Source organism: Triturus cristatus, chromosome 3_1, assembly GCF_964204655.1.
Source record: "Triturus cristatus chromosome 3_1, aTriCri1.1, whole genome shotgun sequence".
Taxonomy (NCBI): Eukaryota; Metazoa; Chordata; class Amphibia; order Caudata; family Salamandridae; genus Triturus; species Triturus cristatus.
The window spans coordinates 650,815,355-650,837,363 of record NC_140583.1 but is presented as its reverse complement, the minus strand read 5'-3'; the positions used below and the strand labels follow the sequence as shown (position 1 = coordinate 650,837,363).

Here is a 22,009-nt window from a genome sequence, read left to right as displayed (position 1 = left end):
CATCTGGCGTCGTTGGACCGCCCCATGCCGTTCACCTGCCCTTTAAACGTCATGGTCCCGCCTCTGTAGCCAAGGTGCACAGCTCCCGATGAAAGCGAATTGAAAAACTTTTATGGAGTAGTCTGTACCTTTTCCAGGCTTACGATTGGTTCACACTGTGTTCGTCACCAGGACTGCGACGCGTGATTGGAAGGTGGCCTCTTGTTGCTTCTAGGCGGTTAGGCAGCGGAGTGGAGGAGTTCAGCAGCCCCAGAGTAGGAGGGTCTGTCAGACGTGCTCGGAGGGCTGGGGGGCGAAATCAGGGGAGGAGGGTGGCGGGGTATTCTCAAAGACTAAGGGTGCTGTCCGACACTGAGGGTACCTCGGAAAACTGATTGTCAGAAAAGGCTGCGCCAGGTACGGGAGAGGGGAGACCTAGGAGTTTAAAAGAGGAGACCAGGGAACTTCCCGCTTCTCGGAGGAAATAGGGGATCAAGGGCGCATAAAACCGGAGACTTTCCCGGGGCTGGTAGAGTTAAGCGGAAGTAAATCTTACTCGAAAAGCCATGAAGAGCCTCAAATCCAGACTGAAGAAGCACGAGGTGACCATCACGGTGAGTGGGGTGCTGGGTGCATTTTTTGGGTGGTGTTACTACTGTCGGAAGAGTTTCTTAGGCAGGTGGTACTGTAAAGTATTGGAGATCTGGTATCCTGAGAGGTGCCCGGTGAAGGGTGTCACTGTTTTGGAGACGTTTTTGGGCGGTGCTCAGATGTATTGGGAATGCATTAATGTGGGAAGTGTGCGACAGGTGGTCATTTGAGGTGTTGGTGAGTAGTTCTGCTTGTAATGAGAAGTATTTACAGAAGTGTTACCTGTTTGTTTTTAAGTTTCTGACAGTCGTGTTTGTTATGTGACCTGCGTGTAAGCAGTACATGTGTTTTTTAATCCCTTTTGATCATCAAGAGTGGCTCCTAAGAATTGGTACTTGACTGAAGAATGACGTCAGATACATACTGCCTCTTAAGATTCATTAGGCAGATGCTGTAGAAACTGAAATTTGAAAAACAGGAAGGAACTTTGATAAAATGTAACTTTTGGGGGAAATCCGTGTCAATCAAATCCCTGCAGGAACTCTTTAGCTGCGTCTCCAAATTTCTTGCACGATTGTGTTGTGCTATTTTGTGTTTTTTGCTGCACTATGCACAAATAAATCCTCCGGCCATATCATACGAAGATCACATGTATTATCGGCTAACAGCTTTCAAGTTCATGGGCTTCATGGATCGTAGCTTCATGGATCGTGGATTATCATTGATGCGTGTCAACCTAGGCATGTTGACTTTCATGCCTTTCGCATCAGCGGTTTTGCATTAATAAGAATTGTCCACTTGAATCTGAAGATCAATAAAGTTATTGTGTTTACTTTTAATTTCACACCTAAACCAATAGGACACCTGAGCTTTATAGATATCAACACCATATGCGTCCTCCGCATCAGGGGTACATATTCATCTGTGACAGTGGTCTTCAAAATTTCTAATGCTGCGCTCCATCCATGTGTTCAGAAAAAAATAATCTTTGGCCCTCTAGAGTACTGAAACACATTTCTTTCAGCTCTATAAAATTGGCAACTTTGAACATTTTTAGCGAGTCGTACATTGCAGTTATTTTCAGGTTATCCTTTTTAAAAATACAGTCAAATACATGATGGCCAACATTTAATCGAACATTAGGTCTCCTTAAAAGTGTAAAACTATCCACATTGTGATCATTTATTAGAAAAATGAAGAAAGGATAATTGAGGGCTATTTGGGCCCCACACCCCACTTTAACACCTATTGTCAACCAAAAAATAAATCACAAAAATGCTTATGACGATCCATTATAGAATGTCCCACTCAACGTGGATTTTGTATCATAACATAAACATTAAGGGTGGGCGTAGCAGGCGTAGTGCCTCTACGTGTATTTCCACGGAGTTTGAAAAAAAACTCAGTGGAAATACGCTCCCTCCCAAATTAATAAAAAAGAAGGCACTTACCTGCGTGGCTGCCTCCTCCTCAGCCGGCTGCTCTCCTTCCTGCTCCTCGCCGTCTTTGCCGTCCTTCTCCTATGAAAAAACACCATGTAGTGCCTTCTTTTTTATTTTTGTATTAATTTGGGAGGGTGGAGGGGCTGGCTAACTACTCTCCGCCACGGAGGGAAGTTTTTGCCTAAACTCTGCGTTTGGAATGGAGTGCGGAGTGGTCAAAAATTCGCAAACTCCGTTGACGGAGCAGAGCTACCCGCCCGGGGTTAATATACATTACATAATCTCTTTATTCGATTTTAGAAATAAAATCGTATAAGACACCAGCGCTTTAGTAAGTTATCTAGGTTCAGAATGTTGAGTCTCTTCGAGGAGGCCCTGGGTTCCTCTGTTTATAAGAACAAGCTTGGTGTTTGGTGTGTTGCGTTTCGGAAACATTACAGGCATCAGGTTTACATGATTTAAAAGGCAGGATATGAGTTTAAGGATGCTGCTAGCTTCTGACTCTTTAATGTGTAGCTGGCTGTACACAGTATCTTGGTGGACAGCAGTGTCATTATGCAGGATGCAAATAATGGACAAGTACGGATCCCCGTGAAACCCTAAAAGTGGTAGTAATGATTGGGATTTGGAGGACCCCCTCTGTGCCCATTGTTTTAGACCAGGGAGGTTTGAGTGGGAACCAATTGTAGAATGTTAATGATGCCCATGGAGAGATGTTAGTATCACCTGGTTGGTACCTGTGATATCAGAGCCTGATGATGGGCAAGCCTGCAATTCGGATTGATGGAGGAAGACCCAGTTGTTGCCTCTACATCTGTGTAGATTCTGCTTCAGTATGAATTTGAGTTAAAAAAAAATCTCCATGGTGTTAGATTTTGAGAGTCGATCCTACAGGGAGGGAGGTTGATCGGGTCTACCTCTATGCCCCCCTCAACGCACTTAGTATTTACTTCAATGTGGCATTGTTTGTGTTCTGTGGGGTTATGCAGTAAGTAGCATGTTTTTCATCCATGGGTATAAAGTTTGGTGAGTTTTCACCAGGTCCAGGCAGTAGTTGCTAAAAAGAGATCTTAACCAGTGTGAAGGTCTACTGTGGTGGGACATAAAAGCATAGATTCTCTAGTATGGTGAATAAGCTTCCCAATAATGCTTGTGTTGTATACATATACCATCAATGCGATACTGGAAAATACTTTAACTTTTTGTCTGGTGTGTCACTGTCAACTATAATCAAGCCTTGGTGGGGCTGCATAAATAGTGTAATCGTCGAGTAAATTGTAGTTTTTGAAAAGTCTGTCTAGACTACTGTGTGCCAAGCAAACTAGAAAGTCTTGGCTCTATTGTGACTGAAAGGGACAGGGTGGTTGGCATCTGTGTGGTCTGAACCTGAGCAAGTGGTTTGTCTGACACACCTCACTTGTTAGTATCATGGTGGACACGTAATCTGCCAGAAGTATGTCTTGAGTTTGTTTGGATTTGAAGTCCCTTGTGTTTGATTGATCTCGCTCACCATAAAGTTAGTTTTTGTGACCTTTCTTTTTCGAGGGGCGTCGCTGTTTTAGATGCGGTGGTTGGTCAGCGGCAGGAAAGGCCATAGCAGAGTATCCTATTGCATAAAGTTATCATGCTTTTTCCCTTCGCTTGCAATGTTTGGTATATGTATCCTGTTTCAGCAGTAAGCTCCTACGTCCTTAACCGTGTTCTGTGAAGAAATTCTTAGCCTCCAGCAGCAGACATATTGATTACAAATCCAGTCGTGGGCCTTAGCTTTCAGTACACATCGAAGAGCTTTGCAGGAGGATGTCTGTGCTCGCTTGAGAGTGTACTGGGGAAATTAAATGAGAGCAGGCTTGAGGAAGTGGGATTTGGGAGCCCTGAACAGTAGGGGTGCTTGAAGCCTTTTCGAGCTGCGTGAGAGGTTCCCTTAAGTTGTTGTGTGCCCTGGGCAGCAGGTTGATCGGTGTTGAGAGCTCTTGATAGTGAGGTAGCCGTTCTGGAGCTTCTGTTCTGGGGTCCTCTTAAAGGTGTCTGCGGCTCCTTAGTCTCTCCTGTAATTGATGTTGCCCCAAACCACTCTTTGCTGTCAACAAACCGTATCTTGCGACCCTCAAACCAAAAAATCTACTTACAGAGTAAAGGAACCACTGGACACATCACCTGAGATTTTGCAAAGTAGGTTCGTTCATACATGATCTTGTAATGAAGAACCATAACGTATCTTGCAGAGTGGGCAAATATGACTGTAGTTCAGGTTCTGCTCACAACTTTGCTTGAAAATTTCCAGAGAAACATAATCCACATTTAACCAACCACTCCTTGAAGGTTTGGTGTGGATTGGCTAATAACGAGATCACTGGACCAAAATTACTTTTCCCCATTCAGATTTCTCTAGGCATGGTTTAGCTGAAGCTTCAGACAGTTTTTTGTTGGATGGACATCTATTATATTATACATTTGGTGAATGGCTTGTGTATAAATCCATCCAACATTTTTGTCCTCGCTCACTATTCACTTGTGCAAAACCTGTGTTGGCATTACTATGAGTCTTTTCCCTTGAAACGCTAGAAATACTGCTGTCATTAATGATTAAAAATGAGTTGGAGCCTTTATGGATGTTGCAAAACTAAAATACAATTTCAGATGCTGAAAAATTTAAATGTAGAAAAAGTAATTTTTACTTTGTGATAATAAAAACAATCACAAATGTAATTAAGTTAATGAGCTGATAGCTGTTCTAAAGTAAGTCATTTAAACTGCTTCATTGGGCACACAATAGATGGAATTGCTAAAAACAAAATTCAACAAGAAAAAAGGCATGCTAGTTTATATCCTTATATAGTACACATGTATGTAAATGGGGGGCACCCTGCCTTTCGCACGCCAATTACAGCTACCTTTTTATGATTAGCCCTACAGCACTATAATAAATGTAATGGAGCACAGGCGGATTGAAATTGTATCACAACACCTGCTTCATACAAATGAAACACTACATGATCTGCGCACTAGATATACACAGGAGTCGCTTAATTTCTTGTATTGTCAGTACAGACCATCCTGCCTGCACTTATTTGACATTTTCAGGGTGTTTCTTGCCATATTCATTGCTTTAATTGCCGGGACTGTCCTTTTAAGACCGTTGTTTTGGGGCTTATTTAATATGTTGCTGCACGGGTATGATTTGGTGCCTCTCTGAAGGTGTTCCCACTGAAGGTTATGTTGTTTCTCCCATCCCCCGCATGGTTCACATTCTTTTAATTCCCCGCGTGTTCCTGCTGACTTGAAATTGCATTTTTCCTCCCCTCACTTCTGGGAGTTGCAGTGGGTGGGAGGTGTGTTTTTTTTAATTGCAGCTTGGAGCTCGCCCATGTCCTTGTACACAGCACCACCCTTGGAGCTGGAGTGCAGTGTGCACGCTTCCACCCCTGAGGCCACAGTGAGGCTGAACAAGAGCTTCAAGAAAGAACCTAATGAAGATGTTTCACACGGTGTGTGTAAGAATAGAGATAGGACTGGTAGTCTGAAAGACGTTTTCCTTTTATCACCATCACACTCATAGAGCCCTGTGCTCCCCCACCGAACTAAATCCCTTATGACCAGTTTGATGGGTGACCTCAACGTTTTATTATCGTAGGAATAGCTGTTGGTCAGAAATGAGCTCCAGAGGGCTGGGACTTGTGCACCATTCATAATGTTTTGCTTTCAGCACCTATGTTTTTGGTATTAACAGTTGTTGCCACTGAAGGGGTTAGCTTAAAGTTGCTGTGTGCTTCTGTAATAATAGCCCTGCGTTCGAGGCTACGCTACATGCCACACATGAAGACTGCAGTGAAGTTGAATCAGGCTTGTAAATGAAAGATGATTTGACAACATTATTCTCTGCTGTCCATAGGTGCCCTGCCTGACATGACAGAAGACACTATAATCTAAGGTGAAAAGACTAAAATCATGACCTAGTGAGGTGACTGCTGTAGTTCCCTCTAGTGACCGCTCCCTCGTGTGGTTGCTAGAGGTAATTTTTTGTGTGTGGAGACCGCCACCAGTGCTGCAAGCCTGCAGGAACAGTTGCTGCCTTTCTTACTTTAGAAGATCACTATCTCAAAGAGATGGGCAGCCACTAATACTCCCACTACAGCCGTGGATTTATAAGCGCTCCATTCCATGCACACCACTGCTCACCTGTGCCTCTTTGCTTTCGGTGGGTCTCAGCTGGAGGAGGAAATTGTGTGGGCTTGAAGTGGGAACCGTTTTAGCCTTCACCTCTTTAAATATGCATATTAATTATGTGGAACAACAATTCCAATATTTGTTATGTAGGTAAGAACTTCATTTGTTAGAGGCGACTACCACTGCCAGCAGTCTTCAAATAAAAGAAAACCACACACCAACCAGAGAAGATGGCTCCTTGGAGAAGAGTTCTTATCTAGAGACCGCTGTATGTTGAAGTCCTATTTTTAGAGACAGTTGCTTCAAGCTCTCTCGCGCTACATCTGATCATGTGATTTAGGGTGTGCATGTGCAGTGGTGCCCAAAACAACCTCCCTCTGCTTCAAGGCTAGCATTATCATTCGTAACATTAGGCACGATTGTCCCATCCTTTCTTCCCTCGATGACAATAAAACAGTGAAGCTCCACTTTTTGAAAATGGATTAGACAAGTGACTTGGCTGAGTGCATCAGTACCACCTCATAATATGCTTTTATTTTACTGGCGTGGTGAAGGCTCGGCCTCTTACTGTGGATAACCCCTTCGAAAGGCTAGGTCTGCCCGAGCATCATTTTGTGAGTGATTAGATGGCCTGAAAATGGAGAAAACTAATGGTGTACTGTACCAACTCCTGTTGTGTTTGGTTGGACGTGGCAGTTAAACAGCAGCGCGAGAAGGTCACCTGGTGATATTGAGCTCACCACTGCCAGTGCTGCAGCCTCTATTGGACAACCTTTGAATGTTGAGTTCCTGGTGCTTGGAAGACATTGCAAGGGAGGCAGCCCAGACACGTTTATGCTCAGAGGAAGGGCTGTATAAACGTACTATATACAGTCCAAGACACATTAGACTCTCAATCTGAAAAAACTCTCGACATTAACTAGTTGTATCGAAAATAGTTATTCTTTTAGCCGATTTTTGGTGGGTTGAAAATGTCAGAGCAATACATTAAGATGCCTTTAAATTCTATTTATTTTGTCACATTTGCTGTACTTCAACGACAGAGGTCAAATGTCAGGCTATATCTTCTGACAGGTTCCTGCTTATTCTTTTACCATGGGGTGGTCACTTTTCTTTCTCTGACTACAAAGTGAGAGGGGTTGTGAAAGTGAATTTTGTGACAATCTTAGGATGTTGTTTTTTTTTTTTGCAAAACACAACAAAATGTAAATAAACTGAATGCATTCAGCAGATATCAAAGCAAAAGTGACATACGTTTTTCTGTAATTCTGATGTGTGGAAACCATTTTTAATCGAATCAAAATAGATAAAGCCACTTTAATTGGTGCTACACAAACCATAGCTATTCACAGAAACCCCATTTCCACACATTATCATTTGAGTGCTGTATGCTATATAGTTTCATCAGTAAAACTGTGTGTCTGTGCAAAGTTAGAGGCCATTTCAGTTGAAAATGTGCTGTCTTTAAAGGACAGTTTGCTACCATACGATGCTTTCGTTACATAAAAAAATCACCACACCTCATGTGCAATAAAGGTAGGTGGGTCGTGAAAGCTTGTCGTTCTATAAAGAGGGTTGTGGTTCTAAAACGTTTGGTAACGAGTACTCTAACCTATAGAAGCTTGGCCAGTAAAGAGCCAAAGTAATGCTAAATTCAGTTGCCTATCCGTTTATGGAGCTGTTACCCTAAAAGTAGTTCTTTTAGTCATCTAACCTTGTTTTGCTAGGTAGGTGGGGATTGTTTATCAAAGTGGCATATAAAACACGGTTTGTTGCCATTTGGATATTTCAAATCCCAAACTGTATGAGAGATTATTGGTTCAGATACTTGTGCCATCTTGGGCACAGCTGGGCAAGGGTGGAAAGTACAAACTTAATTCCTTGGTCCCAAGGGCGAACCTTGAAGCTAAGACATTCTTCCACTGCTCAGGTGATCTACTTTGTTGACACTCCTGTCCTCGTCTTAAGAGGCTTTCAACTTAAGTCCGGACCCAGCCCCTGTCCCCTTTTCCAGGAGTCACCAAGTTAAGCCATCTATATGGTTTGATTGTAAACTAAACCCTATGCTGGTATTTAACTGCCCCTTCCAGAAGGCAAAGCCAGAAAACAATGTCACAGTTTCAGTTTTCATCCTTCTGCAAGTGGTGCGCGATACTGCTCTGTCTTCAAACATGAGGGGCCCGTTTTTTATGTCTTGTGTGTGTTGCGTTACAGGTGTATATCGGGGCCCAGCTGCACACGGTTGTTTGGGGGGTGTCCTGGCCCTCTAAGGAGAAAGAGTAAATGTGGCCCTTTAAGGAGGAAGCGGAAATGCTCCGAAGTTTTCCAGTTGGGTCCGTGTGCTTGAAGACTCACTCCAGTCCTATCCAAGGCCCGTTGGATATTTACAAACTAACTCAAGAAAGAAGACTCACAGTCAAAGCGCTATCAGCCACTCATGCCGCAGGTGTGTAACTGTACACAAAATGTGCCAAAGTAAGGCGCATCAGGATTCTCCACATCCTGCTCAGTCGGTTGACGAATAGGATACGGGGGTTGAAGGCTGCCTGAAAGAATGAGGGTTTAGTGCAGCGCGAACGCAAATACTCCTCAGATGGTGTAATGCGGCGCTTTGCCCTGGATTTACCCGGGCGTCGGGCAGATCCGCTGCGAGCACGTTTCCATTGTTTGCTGGGGTCGGGTAATGCCACCTGGCAGGGAAGCGCCGCGCTGCCCTTCCGCAGGGATGGCAGCAGTGAATGGGAAGGGCTCGTGCAGCTCGGCTCGCTTCCGCCTGCTGACTGTGAGAACACTGGTGCTTTGGGAGGGGGCAGGTGTCCCTGCCCCCGCCTGCTTCCTGCCTGATTAGCGAGCAGTTGTGCTGAGTTTTCAAGGTGCCCGTGCCCTAGGTCAACGTAGCATCACTAGGACAGGTGGGCGCCGAAGGTCACTTCCCCTTGGGGCACTGTGATGTCTTCTCACATGCATGTCGAGAATTGTAAGATAGGTGAAGTTTTTAAACTTTTTTTTTTTCATTAACTTTTTTTATTAGAAGAGATTATCAACATATCACAAGATTACAAATAGTATCCTACCAGGCGTTACACAATCGTACATATTTATCATCTGTGTTTCTGCAAAATCTGATACAGTAATAAAAGTTCGACATCCAATATACTCTTGATACCTAAAAAAATCTGAAACCCCGAAAGATGCAAATAATACTCCGCATTAACAGAATGCTAATCCCAGTATTTTATTGTTTTTGTTATGCAAACGGATATTCAGCCTGTCATGCTTCCGATTTAGCAAGTGAAATGTATGGCAGAGTAGATACAGTGAACGCTTTTGCATTGAAACTGCATAGTTGCGCATGCCATTTTTATGACTGGCTACATTTGGAAATGGAGTTTAACAGAAAGTCCTGTATTACTGAATCTCAGAATAGATTTTTATTTTTGTTATAAGTAACATTACACTTTAAATCAGTTACAGTAACCCAATCTATATCTCCTGCTATGGGTCTTTCTAATCTCATGGAGGAACCTTACATTTCTCCTAATTTTAGTATCCTTATCACGGGAAAAACTAAAGATTGTGTACCAAATAAACTCTTACGAACCATACTGCACCTACCTTGTTTTAATAGCTGTAAGCATTCTTATTTTATTTGATGTCTGCAAACGTGAATAGTAGAGCAGGCCCTACCTCGAATTTACTCTCTTCTTTCTTTTTGATTGACTTCAACCTATAACATAATTTGTCTTCAACCTGTAACGCCATTCATCAGCGAGAGGATCTTTTTTGGCCATTAATGATGTTAGCCCTCTCTCTCCAGGAAAACCATTAATAATATGGCCCCGGGCTTGAAGGTACCCTCTTCTCTGTTAAAAACGCTTAACATTTTGTAGAGAGTCACAAAAACTCCTCTGTCAGTAACCCAACGCCTGACTAAAAGAAAAGACTACAAGGAGCATATCTGAAATTTCAATTCAACTTCTCAAAAAGCAGATCTACGAAGCTTTTTGAAATGATCAAATCTTAGAACAGTAGATAATTTTCTGATGCAATACTTTCCAGTTCCAACAATTTTCCTCATTCTTTTCCAATGACATAAACAAAGTTATCTGATTCGACTTCAATCGCTTGCAATGTCTTTTATGGTTCATTCTTAGCACCCATTCAATTTAGTCTCTGTCAAACTTTTGTGTGAAAATTACTAACCATCTTGTCATTATCTTTTCATGACTGTGTTGATGACACCCAGGTTTAACTAAGATTGGACTCTTCCTAATACAGCTCCATGATAACATTCTTTATGCATAGCATAAGCAGATGAATGGGGCAAAGGCATCTGAATTTCTTCTCCCTAAGCCTAACTCAGTAACCAATCCACTGTGGGTTAGATCATTAAAGTAGGCAGATATTGCTCCCTAGCTGACTGCCACTGTTAAACCCTGGATTTCCTTCTTGACTCAAACCTAAACCTCAAAGGGTGCAGTCATGCTTGGATAAATATGTCAGATTCCATGTTACGAAACACAAGAAGTTTAAAACCTATCTTCTGCCAGGATTTTAAGGTAGCACCTGAGGCTGTTTCTAGTCTCCTGACTCGACTGTGGCTTTGCCCTCCTCACTGACCTACCATAAAACAGACTTTCCCCAGTTAGGGCTGCTTGTCATGGTGCTGCCAGATTTCTCACAAACTCTTAGAAATGGCCCACATCACCACCTGCACATGCCTACCGTAAGTAGCTCCAGATCCAGGCATGCTGCTCCATGAGAACGGTCTGTCTGCCTTGCATCCAAAGCTACGAATGTCCAAGCTCCCGAGTATCTCTCCCAGAATCTTTTCATTCTTGAAATCTCTGTATCCTTATGCTGCAAAAGCAGAAGACCATGTCCCACTCTATATTTTAAGAAATCTTTGCCTTGCAGATCTTTCTCTGATCGTATTCTAAGAATCTGGACTGCAGTCTCTCTTCATAATAAGAATTCTCTTTCTTTACAAAGTTGTTAATCTCTCCTCAAGAAGATGCTCCTTGGTAAACATCTACATCTGGTTAATCTCATGGGACAGGTGTGCCATCTCTGGTCTCCGTTTTTACTCCTCGCTAGTTATAGTCTTATACCTCAGTGTATTTTCTCGGATGCCTTGCTTTCTTCCATATTTAATTATTGTTACCCTATATGCCTGTTGTAACTACATCTTGCTGACTGTCCAGCCCAAATGTTTGCTGGCCTCTTTGATTCCTGACTGTACAGCACTCTGAAACGTGCTCAGCGCTAGATCTTTATGTTCAAACAAAGGCCGCTGAACCCATGTTGAGCACTAGCATTTGGCCGAAATTTTTTTTTAACTTGTACGTTTTTGAAAAAATCTGATCCCCAGTTATAATATCTTGAGCTTCTACTATGTGGTGGAGCCCGTCACTAACACAGTGATCTGGTGAGGATGTGGGGAAAAGCTTGATAGTGAACCATGCTACAAGGTGTGGGGGAGGACTTTCCGAAAAGAGTGATCTCCTCTACACATCTGAAGTAGTATCAAATTAATTGCTACCTATATTTAACTATAGCATTTTGTGTGATGCATATGTATAAATAAACATAAATACATAAGATGCTGCTATTATAGCCAGGTCTTTGTTCTCTTTTATCACTGGACTGTCCATGTTCGCAGGCTACATGCTCTGTTCTTCTTTTTGTGATCATCTTCTTGCGCAATGTCCCTTTGTGGTGTTTTTTCTTTGGTCTGACCTATTAGGTCAATATTTTAATCTTTACCTAATTTTACATATTTGTAGCTAAGCAAAGATTTCACTAGCAGAAAGGTTGTACCTAGAAAGTCAATACACAACAACAAGGCCCCCACTCTCCTAACACCCCAAGAGATATCTAAACTATACTATACAGGTCCCTTGACGACTTCTAAACTAACGGGCCATACACTAATCCTTGCTTTTTAGGTCTCGGCTAGCGAAGGCTGTGCTTGCGCAGTCTCGCTGTCGAGATTTTATGTTTTCTAGTAGTGGGGCTTGAACCTACCCCTCTTCTCCATTGGATGGCCTCTTAAATGCTGGTCAGCCATTGGAGAAGAGCTTTGTCTGTCAATTCAAGCCCCGTCTTTTTCGGATTCGGGGTTGTTTTTTCGCTTCGTTCTCTTTTTTAAGCCCCGTCCCATTTACACTGGTGGGCGTTTTTTTTTTTTTTTTTTTATTTTTTTTTTACAGGGACGTTTTCGTGTTTATTAGGTCTCGGCTAGTGAAGGCTGCGCTTGGTGGTGTCTCTTGCTGCGATGTTTGTCCGTTACTGGTGCTTCAAGAGATTTTATCTAATACTTTTATCTGTTTTTGAAATGCCACAGGTTGGTAATAAATGCTTTAACAGACTATGGTTCTCCAGTATTTGTCACAGGCCTGTCCATAATGGATGGCGTGTTTTGGTACATTATCTTTGGCTTTTTGCATGCGTTAACATAGCCTGGTACATGCTTCAAAGTTAATCTCTGAGAAGTAGGTGCCCCTCTGAAGCACGCTTCATTGGGGCAAATACCGAATTACTTTGCCCGACTCTTTCAGTGACACCTGCTCCTCCCAAGCCCGTTTTGGGGTGCCCATGCTTTGGCACTTTTTGGACCGTGCAGGTTGATGACGTAGTCGGAGATGCGCCGAGGAGTCGCGTAGTAGAAGGCTTTGCTGGGAACATTCATGGGGAGATCCGAGATGGACAGAGCGGGTCCCGAGGTCCGTGGCTGAGGGACCCGAGGGCCCACGAATGCTCGAATAGGAAGCCCCGGAGAGGGAGTACAGAGAGGGGAATCCTGGCCATGCAGCGTCCCTGCCTAAATAGGAGCAGCACGGGGCCCTTGTGAGTATGTGCCAGGGGTGGCGGGCATTCCCCGGTGATAGGGTCAGGGGCTAGAGTGGATCAGGGACATTAGGGGGTGCGTCCCAGAGCCATATCTGTAGTTAGACATCGGATGCGCACACCATGGTAGCCACCAGGCTTCACATCCCTGCGCCTTTCCTATCCGCGCTGTCCCGTTTCTTGTGGGACTTAACTCCCCAGACGGGGTTCAGATACGCCAGGGGACAACCCAGCTCTGCACCCCAGTCCCTACACTCAGCCCGCCCGGGATAGCGGCGGGGATTGTCACAAACAACGGCCGCCATGTTGGGAAGAGCCCTCGTCAGAACTTGTCTGGGTAGGATTCTGGGGGAATCTTAACTCCTAACCCTTGTTTACAGCAACAAAATGAAAAAGCAATGCATTTTGTCAGCGCTGGCAATGCTCATTGTTCCAGAGTGTATTCAACCCCTAAAAAATCACTTGGACTTTATTACAGAGTGCATCTCTGTGAAGCTGTGTTTTAGTACTTGAATCATTTTCATTTATAGTTGGTAATACAAATTTCCGAGTTGTCATCTAAAATGTTTGACTGAATGTCAGTCATTCCTTTGGCAAAAAAACGTCTGTTCTTGCTCATGTTTGTCTGTGCCTTGTTTACCCCCACCCGTTGTCTGTGCCTTGTGTACCCCCGCCCTCCCACCCGTAGTCTGTGCCTTGTATACCCCCGCCCTCCCACCCGTAGTCTGTGCCTTGTATACCCCCGCCCTCCCACCCGTAGTCTGTGCCTTGTATACCCCCGCCCTCCCACCCGTAGTCTGTGCCTTGTATACCCCCGCCCTCCCACCCGTAGTCTGTGCCTTGTATACCCCCGCCCTCCCACCCGTAGTCTGTGCCTTGTATACCCCCGCCCTCCCACCCGTAGTCTGTGCCTTGTGTACCCCCGCCCTCCCACCCGTAGTCTGTGCCTTGTGTACCCCCGCCCTCCCACCCGTAGTCTGTGCCTTGTGTACCCCCGCCCTCCCACCCGTAGTCTGTGTCTTGTGTACACCCGCCCTCCCACCCGTAGTCTGTGTCTTGTGTACACCCGCCCTCCCACCCGTAGTCTGTGTCTTGTGTACCCCCGCCCTCCCACCCGTAGTCTGTGCCTTGTGTACCCCCGCTCTCCCACCCGTAGTCTGTGCCTTGTGTACCCCCGCCCTCCCACCCGTAGTCTGTGCCTTGTGTACCCCGCCCTCCCACCCGTAGTCTGTGCCTTGTGTACCCCGCCCTCCCACCCGTAGTCTGTGCCTTGTGTACCCCGCCCTCCCACGCGTAGTCTGTGCCTTGTGTACCCCGCCCTCCCACGCGTAGTCTGTGCCTTGTGTACCCCGCCCTCCCACGCGTAGTCTGTGCCTTGTGTACCCCGCCCTCCCACGCGTAGTCTGTGCCTTGTGTACCCCCGCCCCCCCACGCGTAGTCTGTGCCTTGTGTACCCCCGCTCCCCCACCCGTAGTCTGTGACTTGTTTACCTCCTCCCCACCCGTTGTCTGTGCCTTGTTTACCTCCTACCCCACCCGTTGTCTGTGCCTTGTTTACCCCTCCCCCCACCCGTTGTCTGTGCCTTGTTTACCCCTCCCCCCACCCGTTGTCTGCGCCTTGTTTACCCCCTCCCCCCACCCGTTGTCTGTGCCTTGTTTACCCCCTCCCCCACCCGTTGTCTGTGCCTTGTTTACCCCCTCCCCCCACCCGTTGTCTGTGCCTTGTTTACCCCCTCCCCCCACCCGTTGTCTGTGCCTTGTTTACCCCCTCCCCCCACCCGTTGTCTGTGCCTTGTTTACCCCCTCCCCCCACCCGTTGTCTGTGCCTTGTTTACCCCCTCCCCCCACCCGTTGTCTGTGCCTTGTTTACCCCCTCCCATTGTCTGTGCCTTGTTTACCCCCCCACCCATTGTCTGTGCCCTGTTTACCCCCTCCCGTTGTATGGGCTTTGTTTACCCCCTCCCCCCACCCGTTGTCTGTGCCTTGTTTATCCCCTCCCATTGTCTGTGCCTTGTTTACCCCCCCACCCATTGTCTGTGCCCTGTTTACCCCCTCCCGTTGTATGGGCTTTGTTTACCCTCGTCCCCCACCCGTTGTCTGTGCCTTGTATAACCCGTATTTGTTGTAACTGATTGCCAGTCGAAATTATAATTCCATATATAAAGGCACAGACGATGTGCGTGTAACTTTGTAAAGGTTGGAACGTGATGTGTTCATTGTTTTTCCCCATATCTTGTTTTTAATAGTAGTGTGATATTGCAAAGCGTTTCTTATTCTATATTAATGGTGCAGTGCGTCATGAATGTTATTGTATGAAGAATTTGTATGCAACCTGCAACTAAAGAACAGATCCTAAGGGAACTCTCCCTGTGCTCAGCTTGGGGTATGCTCCCTGCCAGTGACGCCGGAAGGAAGGAATGCCAGTGTTTCAGGGTATAAATGCTATCACTTTGCCACCATATTATGTATCGATTGCGTACTTTCAGGCGGTGCAGTTCGGGGCCAGTATAATACACCCGGTGTCGTCTTTGCAGTGCATGGAAAGTTAAAGTGATCCTAGATAAAGTTTTATACATCATAAGGCTAGAGACAGGTTATCAGACTTGATGTTTCTGACGTTAGAAGTAGCTGCTTCTAACACTTCTCTCTAAGCACTCTTGCTGCCTCTTTTTTGGCGACTGGGTCTATTTAACTTTCTTGACAGAAAACGACTAGCAAAGGTCAGTAAGATACCAGAATCACTTTAGCATTCTCTAGATTCGAGTCCATAGACCTTGTCTTCCATGAGCACCCGTAAACAATAATATTTTTTCCAAATCTTGTATTTTCAGTGATATGACCACCACAGGCCCTGCTTTTATATTAAAAAAAAAAACCTGAGCTTTGGACTATACCATTTCCCACTGAAAGGCAACATTTCTCTCCATGTGTTCCCATACTTGGCGTGCCACCCAGCATGGTGCTTACTTTTGCTCCATGTTAAAGAACAGTAGATATTTCAGCACCCAGGCTAATGTGCTGCATAGCTAAATACATATAAGGTCCCAAAGGCGAGACCGATTGCATTGCAAATGCTTGTTATTTAGTTATATGGGGGTGATGCAACACGAAAAAGATACAGTGACAAACAATTAATGCAGAAAATAATCATTTAAAAAATAGAAAGTGCCTCGCGTAACCAATCGCAAGAAGCTGGTCCAATAGTGCTACCACCTAGTTAACTTGTCACAATCGGTACTTTCCTATATATGCAGGACAAAAGCCACCACTCCACGAACTGTAGTGGAGAGTAGTTTAAAGTACAGTATTTGCAAAAGCTTGTGACCTAAGACATTTACTAATGCCCATGCTTGGACTGCTGTACCATGTGCTAATTGGGTGGCCCTGGACATCAGTGGGTTCCTAAACCCCAAAAGGAAAAGCTGAGCTGTATGTACAACGCTCAAGGTACTCGATAGAAAGGTCCCTTGCATGAAACATTCATGACTGAAAACAGCCCTCTATAGTGTCGCACTTGAGTAGGTAGCACTATTCGATAGGCTTCTCGTGATTGCTTACGAAAGGCACTTCGCATTTTTTTTCATTAATATTTTGTACATGGGTTGTTTGATTCTGCACCTATATTTTTTTGTGTAACATTACCCCCATATACACACAAAAACCTAGGATGGGGTTCAGGCATTTAGTTCAGAAGTCTGTAGTACAGTTTAGACACCTTGGAATGTCAGGAGTTTGGGGTTCTTGTTTATTAACTTTGAGCACCCCACTGATTTCCCTTTATATCTCATGTATGTTTGATGTTTACATAGGAGACAAAAACAAAATCAAACCATCGCTCCATAAGGGACATAAAAGGGTGTTGCTGTTGCTTAATTTTGTATTGCTGCTGTGCATTGTTCCTATAAAATCACTACCTGTGGCATAAAAAATGTATATGAAATCCAAAACTGTATGAGAGTTTCTCATAGGATTTATTGCCATACAGTCTAGTTCTTAAAAATTGTTTAGCAGTCGATATAAAAATATTTTCTCCTGGTACTCGGTGAAAGTGAATTAGGAAAACCTATAATCGTATACTCTGTGGTTTGAGGTGTAATCGTGCAAACCATGAATCTCTTCCTGAAAAAACACAAAACTAAATTTTGGATGGTGCCCAAATTCAAGCAAGAGACAGTACCTGAATTGTCTAATTGCGTTCTTAAGACCTTTGCGCTGGCGATTTCTCCTATCAGTCTTCTGAAAGAGTAATTGCACAACTTGTTTCCTTCAGGTGTTAACATTTTCAACGTATAGCTGTGCATGCTATCACTCTAATGTTTCACAAGATGATTTAAACATCTAACCACCTTGTTACAATATGTTGTTAAATATTTATTTACTGAAGAATACATGTGAGCGGTGTCTGGCAACCCGACAATACAACATGTTTGGAAATTAGGCACATGAATGAGCGTGTTGAAACCCGTGGTGCAATTCTTGTAATCAATGAATGGGTGGGGAATAGCTCACTGTGCCTGAAATGAAAAAGTGCAAAGAATGTTATCGTGCATGGTAGAGGGAACATGTACATGGTAAACATGTACATGGTAAAGATGTTATTAATCACTTGACTGAATTCAACATGGGGTCATTTGTGTAGTCCCTGTAAGGTTTTTCCAAAGAAACTTATTGTTGAAATAAAAAAATATATATATAGCGAAAATGTGTAGAAAAAAATTGCCATTGTGACAACGTTTACGTATGTAGTTTTTTGCCATGGAATCAATCACATAAGTGGGGTACTGTTTTTCATCTGGTAAAGTGTGGGAACACTGGTGGGAATTTTGTGGATCCATGCTGCTTCCGCAACTTTTTCACATGCATATGAGGAAAATGCATGTTTTAGACAAAATTTGAAGTTTGTAAAGCCTTCTGGATCAAAAATCGTTGTGGAATCAACGTGAGTCACACCACCCTGGGCTCCCCTCCCTGGTTGTCTAGTTTCCAGAAATGTCTGGCTTGTTAGGTTTTCCTAACGCGGCTAACCCCGAGCCTGAATATTGCAGTCATTTAGCGTGGCAAGTGGGATTTAGACCCACTCTGCTGGCCCATACGTAAAATCTACGCCCAGAAGAATCTAAACGTCCTGGAGCTGCTGCACTGGTACTATATGACTTGAAGAAGTGACCACCCCACCAAGAATACCTGACCACAAGTGCTCTTGACTGGGAAATCACGTCAGTAACTTCGGGGTGGGGGCAGCATTAAAGGCACATTGAAAGAAGAAAGCATTTGTAGAGTATACTATATTCCCACCAACCATGGCACTGAAGTGCTCATCAGTTTTAGGCAAAATGTGATCAGGGAAAATGCTGGCACGCTGCAAGTGAGACAGCTGCCGAAGTGTGCCGACTCATTGTGCTATAATGCTGTATGTTCTGGTGAGCGGAAACAAAATGTGAGCGTCAGTTGAAAATAAAACGGAATGAAGATGGTTGATCCAAAGCCTCTCTTTGTATGTATGCATTTTTATTTATGGCTTTTTTCATATTAAATAAGGCTGGCAAGGCAGTTGAGCTGTCTTTCGGCAGACCTAAAAATAAGGTATGTTGCCTATCCCCCACAAGTACGGAACTGGTATTGGAAGTTCACTGCATGTGGGTGATGATATTTCTGATGCCATCTGGGACAAAAAACACTGATTTCAGTTGGCGGATGCTATGTTAAGAATGCAGATGAAAGACTATATCTCAAGTGCTTTTAAATACGTTTTTGATTGAAGAAATTCCTTCCATGGTCACTCATGGGCAGTCCTGTGATCCATGCTTGTAATGGTATTGTTCCATTGTTGTTAACTTATAGCTCTGAACCCATAAAGTTCCTTTAAAAGCTAGCGATCTCCACCTTATACTGGACTCTGAGATAACTACTAGCCGCTTAAAATAAACGAGCATTGGCAAAGCTAATCAATCCTACCAGCCACAGAGGTGTTGGCATTGCAAATGCCTGTTTGCTGTGGCAGTGTGCATAGCTGAAAACAAAAAATCCAAGATGGTTGCTGATGTGTTGGCACACATGCATGCATACACTTGTGCAGCCAATTTGTGGATATTTCACTGTGGGGCAAGCACCAACAAACTCTCAATGTCGGTGTTGCCCACTGTGATTGCTGTTCTTGATTGGGCTCCCCCCCCCCCCCCTCCCCCCTCGTGCCCTGCTCCCCTTCACACCCCACCCTAATAATAGTAATATTAATAATAAAAGAGCTTGTAAAGCGCCTGGTTACACTAGCTAGTGTGTCCCCGCGCTGCAGCCCTTGACACTTTTGGCAGTACTAACATTGAGCAGGCTGATTAGTGGCTCTATCTGGAAGAGCCATGTCTGTAGTTTTCTCCGGAATAGGTTTTCAGATTGTTCCATCCGGAGATCCTGGGGAAGAGCGTTCCACTGTTTAGCGGCTAGGTAGCGAAAGAATCGACCCCCCCCAACCCCCATTCTCGTTCTTTTAATTACTGGGATTTGAACCTGTCCCGACCCCCAGGATTGTAAGGTCCTGGTCGGTGTGTAGGGGGACAGTAGGTTATGTAGGTAATTCGGACCCTTTCCCAGCAGGATACGTTGACTGATGCATAGAGCCTTAAAGAGAATTCTCTCCTTCACTGGGATCCAGTGTAGAGTAGCTCGGGCATTCTTGGAAGAAGCTCTTATAGGGAGCATCAGGACTAGGCGGGCCGCTGCGTTCTGAATACATTGTAGTCTCTGAATGCTCTTGCTACTGGCTCCTCTGTAAAGCGCATTCCCATAGTCCAAGCGGGAGGTTACCAGTGCATGGACTAAAGTTTTCCTGGCAGCTACAGGGAGCACATCTAGGGTCTTCCGAAGGCCTTTCATTATTCCGAAGCACTTCCCTGCCACCGTCCTGGTGTGATGGTTAAAAGAGAGCTTAGAGTCTAACCACACCCCCAAGTTCTTTACCTGATCATTAGGAGTGGGGGTGGTACCCAGAGTCTGCGGCCACCACCTCGGTGACCACATCGAGGGAGCCTTACCCACAATCAGGATCTCTGTCTTACAGCCGTTCAACTTTAGTCAATTGTTCGACATCCAGACTGCCAACTCCTGTAAGCATGTGGAGAAATTGGTGGCTGCCTCTTCATGAGATTGGGATAAGGATACTACTAGTTGCGTGTCATCCGCATATGACACGACATTAATGCCGTATTGCCCTACCCATTGGCATTTCACTACATCCAACAGCAGCAGTGTTTAATTAGGTGCTACAGTGCAGACTGCGTAATGTCCGTCAGCAAAACAAAATGGAACAAAGTTCACATAGCTGTGCAGCCATCGTGGAAGTATTTTTCTTTATGGAAAAAAATATTTCAATGCGGCTCCCTATATACGTATGCATGTGTGCGCATTTCTGCTGATGTACTGGTGCCTATCTTGGAACATGGGGAAAAAAAATTCCATGTTCCCACGAAGGCACATTTATGGACAATCATCTGTGTGAAAGATTTTTTTTCTCATAAAGAAAAAGCCTTCCAAGATGCACACCTATGCTTCTGCTTATAGTTTGGAAGCCATCATGGAATTTTACTCTAATTTGTTAGTAATTTACCATTCTAAGTTTTCAGATGGCCATTTTGTAATAAAAAATAAATTAAGAAATTATCAGTGGGGTCGCCGCCCAAATAGAAACAAGTGGGCTGATAGCAGTCTGTAGATGCAGGGGTGAGTTGGAGCAGCGGATGAGAGGTAGTAGTAGGAAGCAGGAAGAATGTGAGATGCGGTTGGGGTGATGTGACATCAAAAGAGCAGACACAGAAGAGAATGAAGAAAGTCATGCATTTAGTTTTCTGATGTTGGCAGTGGAAGGATACAACTTACCCTGTTAAAATGTTGGTACTGTTGCAGTGCTTCAGGAGGGACACAAACAAGAATAGGCAGGTAAGCCTTTGGATTGACAGTATCCTACTAAGGCATACTAAGCCATCCCCTCTTGGTTCAGGGGCTGACTAAAAGGTCACCTCATGTATATGTTGCAAACAATGGGTCTTTATCAACTGACCGCTAAAGCAGTGGGGCGAGATCTTGAACTTGAGCGAAAGCACACTTCTGCAGCCCAACTTCTGACATACCTACCACAGGTAGAGCACCAACTTCCATGCTGAAAAGTGTTCCCCCAGCTTTGAAAAGCAATGCTCTTTGTGTAACTTTTTTAATAAAAAATAGCCTAGTTACTTGACACATTCTACGATACTCCAAATTTAAACATATTGTTATTCCATGATTGGAGAAGCCTGGAGAAGTTGGTCCTGCTTTCTTAATTCAGATTGTGAGTTGATAGTACTACTTGCAACCAAATCACAAAAATGTTGCGTATTACAGACATTTCAGGAAAGTGGTACTAACATTGCTATTCTGCAGAACTTTGTAAAAGTGTTTTGTTGGGATAACATGGATTTACACCAGGAAACCAGTTTGATCAACGTGCATTCTATAAACATAACTACGCACACTAAAGAGTTTTAAATGTGGCACATCGCTGGTAGTAGTAAAACCTCTGTGGGAAGAGGGCGGTCGCTGTTCATTGCAAAAGTGGTCCACAACATAGCTGATATAAGAATAAGCCCTGTACGGGTGACGTGGGGTGTTATCGATTTGTCTTTCTCCAAGCACAAGATACCTGACATCGTTAATTGTTCCCACTAGATTGATGTACGTCGACTGCTTTATTGAAGTGGTACTGCGGAATCACCCTCTTCAACATGGAGCCATTGGAAATGTTTGATACAACATTCAGGCTTTAAGGGGATGGGTCCTTCTGGGACAGTAACAAACAGTGATATTCACACTGGTCCCTATATTGATATCCTTAACATTAAAGGCAAAAACGCTAATAATGTCAATTGTTTCTTCGATGTTGTTCCTGTTTGCATCTCACACGTTTTACCTACTATTGCATTCCATAAAAGTGTTTGCTTTTTCCAGGATGTTGTT

The 22,009-nt window shown here is 44.3% G+C and overlaps 1 protein-coding gene across 3 annotated transcripts in view; it reads left to right on the top strand.

Moving 5' to 3' along the window:
• Positions 1-203: 203 nt before the first annotated feature.
• UACA (uveal autoantigen with coiled-coil domains and ankyrin repeats) overlaps positions 204-22,009 on the top strand; it is a 350,198-nt gene continuing 328,392 nt past the window's right edge. For all 3 annotated transcript variants that reach the window (XM_085644675.1, XM_085644673.1, XM_085644671.1), the window contains exon 1: positions 204-593. In XM_085644675.1, the coding sequence (XP_085500801.1) occupies positions 546-593 (48 nt within the window). In that variant the 5' untranslated portion in view covers positions 204-545. The remainder of the gene's footprint in view (positions 594-22,009) is intronic.